The 8034-nt window shown below is 35.4% G+C and overlaps 1 protein-coding gene across 1 annotated transcript; it reads left to right on the forward strand.

The window, feature by feature from the left end:
• The first annotated feature begins 4034 nt into the window (after window positions 1-4034).
• LOC116112451 lies at window positions 4035-7176 on the forward strand. Its single transcript, XM_031398590.1, is given in 5 exon segments — window positions 4035-4242; window positions 4245-4561; window positions 5835-6154; window positions 6534-6615; window positions 6970-7176. Coding segments are annotated over 5 exon segments (1134 nt in total).
• Window positions 7177-8034: the final 858 nt, after the last annotated feature.

Genomic DNA, 8034 nt, shown 5'->3' on the forward strand with positions numbered 1-8034 from the left:
TTCATGTAAATTAATTTCAAATTAAAGGCATTATTGTCCAATAATTTTAATAAGGGGTAAAATTGTAACAAAAATAAGATTATCAAATAATCTTAAATTACTTAAAAAAATTGAGGTAATCAGATTACCTCCTATATTACCAACAATAATTACTATTAGTTTTGGAAGATGATTAGAATCTTATATTACTTGACAACTAAACATGGTAATTAAATAATATAAGATGACATTACTTGAGTAATCTCCTATTACCTCCAATCAAAAGCACCCTAAAGGTGAGGGAAAAAAATAAATAAATAAATGGTCCATAGTTGAGCATACGTGTGAAATCCCTTGTCTCGGAGAGAATGAGTTGGGCCTGGAGTTCATTGTGAGAAGTTAGAAAGGCTTGAAAAGATCCATCCTCTCGCTATTTGTTTTAAGTTTTAAATCCAATCCACACCACGTAATTTAATTTATTTTGATCAAACACTTAACATGAATTCACCACAAATTACAACAATGATAGTGATTTCAATTTAAAATCAAATTCCTTTTCAATAGCCTCACTATCATACAAATTTATTGAAGAAAAATCTTAAACTTATTAATTCAAAAATGTTTTTACAAATATAAAAATAAAAGAAAATTGTGTATGTATGGTGATGCATGTTGATGACATGTGGACATGGGAACTTCCATGTGGAGATGCTATGCTGATTATTAAAAAAGATTTTATTATGAGGTTGATTTTAGCTTTGGCCAAACGACATCCTCCCACCCAAACTTTGCCTTAAAGACATTTTACTATCCAAAAGTTTGAAAATGACAAACACCTACCTTCCGTCAAGTTCTATTAGTGAATTTCGTCTCCTAACAAGATATAGTAACAGAAAAGACTAAAATGCCTTTAAAAGTTTGACTTCATATTTTTTTATTAATTTATATCAAGTCAACTAATTCAATTACATAAATACCCACCTCCTTTAAATTAAATTACTGGTTTGAATGGGTTGAGTTGACACAACACAAAAAGATGGTTGGGGTTTTTTATCAAACAGTTGGGGACAGGTGGTTGTGGTGGGCGAACAGCGAGGGTGGAGGTTGCTGGCGGCATGTGGTGGTTGCGGGTTGTCTTAAAAACAAATCAAACACTCCAAATCAACAACAATCAACCTCCAATCCCAACTATAAATCAAAATCCAATCTCCAACCCTAACTCAAAACAATTAACCAAATCAAACCTTAAAACGCTTTTTGTTTTGTATGTACAAAACAAAATATAGAAGAAGAAAAGAACAAAATACAAAGAAGAAAAGCACAAAGAAAGCTCAACTTTTATCAAAATGTGCCAATGAAGAAGATGAGGATGAAGTGGAAGTAGCAGTCAATATGGGCAGTGATTGATGATGACAAGTACATTTAGGATTGTGAACAACCCTTTTCCCTGTAACGTCGAGTTTTGAGCAAAATACACAATATCGCCTGCGAAATTCTTCGGTTTGCGTTTCATCGAAATCATCGTTGTCTTCATCTGTGTTTTTGTCTTCGAAATCTTCCTCTACTTCGATTCTTCTTTGATGAGATGTCTTGTACATCAACCCAAACATTGGGATCTCCATTAGAAATTTGTCGATGATATTATCGTTGTACCACTGGTTTACTTTGTCTGGAAACATCAGGGATGCAACAACTACTGCTGAACCTATCCCAAATGCAATTCCAATAACTATGAACTGTAAACAAATTCTTTACTTAAAGTTGGTGCTGAACATTCTGACTTGCTGGAATTGTGCAATTATTTGTCAAAGAAGGGCCATATAATCCTTCATTACCCACAAAAGATGTTGATGAAAATAATTTGGAGCTGAGTACCTGATGGTATCTTTCCCACAAAGTGATTATTTGAGAGATTCGGGAATGAGAGGAAATTTAGGCTTGCAAGTTGTAAAGGGATTTCCCCACTCAAGTCGTTTACTGAGAGGTCGAAGGACTCCAACTGTTGCAAGTTGATTTAAAAAAAATCATATAAATTCATTAATCTCTCTTCTCCATCTACTAATTGGAAGCTTCTACTATTCAATTCCCAACTACTCCATCATGTCTTCCAATTCAACTCTCTGACTTATAATTAACATAATAAATTTTAAAAACAATTGAGGCACTTGGATGGGTAAGAAGGCGCAAATCCGACGGCTGGGGCTGGTTGTTGGCAGGCATATGGCTAGAAAGGGTGGGGAGAGTGGAAGGGTTGTTGACTAGGAGATGTCGGCTGTCGGAAAGGCAGCGAAATTCTGGCGGAGATATCGAGAGTAGAGGAAAGGGAGATGAAGAAGAAGAAGAAGATGGGAGGAGGAGGGGACATGAGAAGAAGAAGGCTTTTTTTCAAGATTTTTCGGCTGATTGCAAAATTATCATACTGTCCTTTATCAGACAGAATTCACTAACAGAACCTAACAGAAGGTGGGTCTTTGTCATTTCCAAACTTTTTGGGTAGTAAATTGTCTTTAAGGCAAAGTTTGGGTGGGACGATGTCGTTCGACATTTTAGCTTAAAGAAGAAGAAACAATGAATATAGGGTAGCTGTTGTACAGGTTGAACGTTAGTTCCATTTCCCAATAAACAAACAGCAGTTGAAGGGATAAAATTTATAAACGAACATGAGTGTAGGTGCATCTGCAAATGCAACTTCATGGAAAGTATCAAGTTTCTTCCATGAATGAATACTGAACATGATTTTTGTCTCACCTCAACATTTTACTTCAATTAAATAAGAAACCACAACAGCCTTGCATGGTTATATATGATTACACAACATGAATATCAATAGAAATTACTTCAAAATTCTCTTACTTAAACATCATTAATCTCCACCAGACACCCATTTACACTCACAACTGAACTTCTGCTTCATTATGAAAGCCTTTAATTTGTCTCAATATCTCCCCCCAATTCGCCAAATCTTAATAAAACTCCTCTTGTCATGTTGGTTGACTAAATGTTACCCAAGTCCAGTCAATGATTCAATAGTAGTAATAGACACAAGTCATACTCACTTAAATGCATCTATAGTTTCGATATTCGCAACATTCATAGTGACTTGCCCAATCCAATGGCCACAATTTACAGTAAGCCAAGAAGCTATTAACATACATAGTAATGATGTGGTGTTGCTGCTTGCTGCTTGCCGCTATGACAATAAACACTAACCGACATTCTAAAACAGTAACTCTATTCTCCTTGAAGGCACAAAAAAGGCCAACACCGCTTCACTTGTCTTTACGAATCCCAAAACTTTTTAACTTTTTCCCTATCCAAGGAGAGAAGATAAACAAAATATTCGCAATATTTTATTTATTAATTATGAAAAAAGATTGAGTAAGTGTGCTATTTTATTTACTGCCAAATGTAACTTCCTAGTTACCATCTTCCTTTTCCTTTCTGTTACTTTGTCTAATTCTCACCAGAGATCATTATTGATGTAAGTTACAACAAAACTGTTCAGAAGTGAGCAGTGGGTAGTTTTTTTTTTTTTTTGGTTATGCACAAGAGTACATTCATGGGAAATGGTATAATACTGTATATTTTACTTTATGGTAAAAGAAAATGTATTGTAGGACAATAATTATGGAAATGGAGCAGGGGGAAAACTCCACTTGTGAAAAACAAGTTATCAATATAGAGGGATACCTATTGTTCTGTTTAACAAAAATAGCTATCGCTTTGTCTTTCAAGTAATTGTTTAATGTTGAGATTGTCCACATCCTAATCAAAATTCTCTTGATTTCATGCATCAATTGTTATCATCCCACTCCATGAGCATTGTCCAAATGCAGACAAATATCGGTACCATCAATGAAGTTTATGTTCATACCCACCAATGAAAATGATCTAAAATAGCCAGTAAAACCAACAAAGAAACGATTTTTGCCATTATTTCAATTACATTACACTTTCCTAGACTGTTTCAAAGCTTCTCTGGCGATGAATAAGATAACAAAGAAAAAAAATGAAAGATCAACTTCACAAGGGCTAATGATAATTTATTTGGAGAAATGAAGAAAAATTCAGTTGCTATACAGAGTTTAGGTAATTTTCCAAGTCCTGGAGCTCTAAAGGGATGGAGTTCAAAGCGTGTAGCACACCCAACAAGCACCAGCAGCAGCAATAGGCACATAAGTGCTGCTGCTTTGACACCATTTTATAGTGGAAAGACATTGCCTTTTAAATGGGAAGATGCAGAGAGGTGGATTTGTAGTCCAGTTTTGGTTACAGTCCTATGAAGACTTCTTCACATTCTCAGTTTCAGAGGCGGCCTAAGTCCAAAAGTGGGCCTATTATGCCTCCTAGCATGGGCCGGTATTCACTTGCTATGCAACTTCTTGATGGTGTTGGTGTAAAGAATTTTATGGCGGCGTCTCCATTTTCGATTGGAGTTTTAGTACCTAATGGGGTTTGTGTTAACTATGGTGTTGATCAGGGTTATTTGGTGCAGAGTGAGGGCCATGTAGCCCGTTGCAGTAGTGTACCTAGTTGGTCAGATTTAGTGAGTGAGAATTCGTTGCCAAGCTCTCAAGGTATAGTATTTCCATTCTTTGTTATTTTTTTATTCTTGCCTTAATTGCTTTGTGAAGTTAGTTCCCCAATGTTATATATTGCACATGAATCTAAAGTATGGATGTTATCATGTATTCTTGTTCTTTATCCCCACAAGAGTTTCTTGTAATTAAGAACATATTTCTAGGGCATCCATTGTCATAATAAAATATCCCCTATCCGATTAGTTGAACCATCTAATATCAATTCAACTTGGCAAGATCATACTCTTGAATTAATTTATAGATCAAATCTGTTTATCTATAAATGTGAGAACTTCGGGTAGATTAGACTAGGTCAGTTGGAAATCTATTAAAGGTTAAGACAACAACAATCCACTTTAGCATCTCCTTTCACGGAGAAACTTCTTTAGGATCTTCTTCACGGAGAAACTTCTTTAGCATCTCCTTCATGAAGAAACTTGTGATCATTGATTTGTAGAGCTTAAGTGTGACTTTTTGACATTAAACTGAAACTTTGTCTTAGACATAAAACTGTTACCTGCAAAGATCAAATTAGAGAAGTCACCCACAGTCAAAATACAGTCTGATATCATAATTATTGTCAAAGCTTTTTGTTCTCCATGATATAGTTAATAAGTTTAGGTTATGGAATGCAAGTCTTTGTAGCTTATTCACATTAATCTATAAATATTTTCTACATAATAGTACCTCGTGTCTCTTAAGTTTTTATATCTCATATGATTAATTGCTTAAAAACTTGAAATTACTATGAAGTGATTCAGTTACTACTGGCTATGAATCATCAATGATAGGACATGTTTATGCAGTGGCACGAAGTTATTTCTCAAAGTTGGTTCTGTCGTAGTAACTTTTGTTACCTCAGTAAGCTAAAACATTTAGTCAGCCAATCTTGCAGGATGGTGGAATTTCAGTCTTACAGATGAAAATTGATCCTTGTGAATTATGATGTAATTACACTTCAAAAGATAAGAGATATGTTAAATGTCAGTGGTGGAAAGTGGTGTTAGAACTCCATTTATCCTGTGTTTAACTAAAAATCTATCCTAGAATGTCCCTCTATCATGTGCAACATATGTTGTTGCAGCACACCTACACGAACTTTGGTCAAACTTTGTTTAATTGTTTTCCTTCCAAAAATGGCTTAGTGTAAATAATACTGTTTTAGTTATGAGTATCAATTGATGAAACTTCTACTTTGATCTTCTGATTTTGCCCACCTGCTTTAATTTTTTGAGTCTAACTTGATAATAATGTTGGATTAAACATACAAATGAGAAGCTTGATGAAATCTTGGATGCCGAAAACACAGTTTCTCATGTGCCTTCACGAAGAGATATGGCTACACAAATGAGTCCTGAGGGAAGTTCCCAGTGATCCCCTACCTCTCCTCATGAACCACAAAGTGATCATCCTGTTAAATTGGAGATTAGGGAAGTGCAGGTAGACAAACGAGCTACCACGATAAGCTGGTCCAAGAAACATGGATCCAGAATGATTAGGAAATGTGTGCCAGATATTGAGGAATTGTACCAAAATCCTTCTGGCCCTTGTGCTTCATCTTGGGATCTTTCTGAGGCAACCACTAACATTTCAAAGTATGCTCTGTTTACCTTCTTTCATGTTGTCTACTCCTTTATGAACAACACTTTATGGTATTATGTATGCATTTGTTTTGTAGCAAAGTTTGACATGTTTATTCAAGCCCAAAATTAGATTAACACCACTGTGCCTTCACTCGTAAAAATAATACGTATCAATATAAAAAGAATAATAGAATTTAGTTTAAGTTATACAATTGTAATAAGACTTCTAAGATGTTCCAAAACATTTCATATTTTTCGTGTTTAGCAACATATTGCACTAGGACTTGGGGTTCAAGTGGTTTGTAATTTAATGAGGCTTGCAGTAGAAAGCCCAAAAGTTTTAGAAATTGCAAATCGTCCTTTTCCAAAGAAATTCTGGTTTCATGTGCAGGTTGCGAAGAGAAGAAGCCAAGATCTCTGCATGGGAGAACTTGCAGAAGGCAAAAGTTGAGGCAGCCATAAGAAAACTTGAGGTTTGTAATAAACTCAACTTCAGCTTGATAATGTATGGATAGGAATATGCAGACATGTATGTGTATGACACTTTATTTTGACAAACAATGAGGTAATTGAAAGGAAAAGCTAGCCAAACCATTTCCGTGATATTCCTTGTTCCTTTTTGACAAATTAACATGGCCTTGAAGTATGTTATGCAATTTTCGCCACTTGTAAATTTTGAAGAATGATAATATAGTTTATCTATTGCTCATTCTAATGTGATAAGGGTTCATAATCCAGAATTGCCAAAGTAAATTATGGTTCATTGAGTACACCGAGGTATAGATGTTAATGTTGTTGGCCTTACTAACTATGTAAGCTTGGTTAAGATGAAACTAGAAAAGAAGAGGTCTCACTCTATGGATAAGATCTTGAACAAGCTAAAAATATCTCAGAGGAAAGCCCAAGAAATGAGAAGCTCAGTGTCGATCACACAGGAACAACAGGTTGCCAAGACTTCTCACAAGGTTAGGTTCTTCCATAAGCATGTCCAGAAGAGTTCGTTCAGGACTTGCTTCACCTGCCATGGTGCCTAGTTTATTGCTCTTTCCTAAAGATTTACCTACCTTTCCGCCTGGTAGCTAGCTCTTATATACCTCTGGTTCCAAATTTTGTATATGCCTACTACTTCTTTCAACTGCTTTATTCATTACATTGTAAATTGTCTTACCAAACTGAGGATTGTGTACTGTAGACAGCCAAATTGGATTTTTAGGAATCATGAGGTTTTGTAATGCAAATACTAAATTCTCGGCTAATGATGAGACTTTAGTTATATATATATAGTTTACAACATTTTATCATGCCCTTCAATCACTTAATGAGTTTTATAAAAATAGACACCCTTTTGCTTGCAGTATTGTTAAAAGAATGTTCCTCAGGAAACAATGATGTTTTCAAGTTGTTGAATTATTTCTTTTGCTTGGTTTGTAAAAAGATGCTCAAGTGGTTGTGGTAGGCTTCTATCAAGAGAAATTCCAAACTTTACATTTGAAATGATTGCGCATGGAGTTAAAAGAAAAACAGTCAATTTGGTGAAGCCAAAAACAAAATAGAGTCATGTCTTATCCTCATTTAAAAGTCGGACCGGACCGGCCGGTCTAATCGGTTTGATCGGGACCTGTGTTGTGTGCTGGTCCGAGCTAATATAAAACCCGTTATTCATTTAAAAGCCGCTTTAACCGTTATCAAATGGATAAACAGTGCGACCCGTCCGATCGAACCGGACCGCTTGGTGAACGGGTCAATGTTTAAAATGAAAAAACCCTAGATTTGATTTATTTTTCACGGACTCCACTTCTCCCCTCTCTTCAATCTCTCAACTCTCCAAAATCGCAACTCCCTTCTCAGATAATACACTCAGTCTCAATTCAATCTCTCAACTCCACTTTCCT

This window comes from Pistacia vera, unplaced genomic scaffold (genome assembly GCF_008641045.1).
Source record: "Pistacia vera cultivar Batoury unplaced genomic scaffold, PisVer_v2 Contig661, whole genome shotgun sequence".
Lineage (NCBI taxonomy): Eukaryota > Viridiplantae > Streptophyta > Magnoliopsida > Sapindales > Anacardiaceae > Pistacia > Pistacia vera.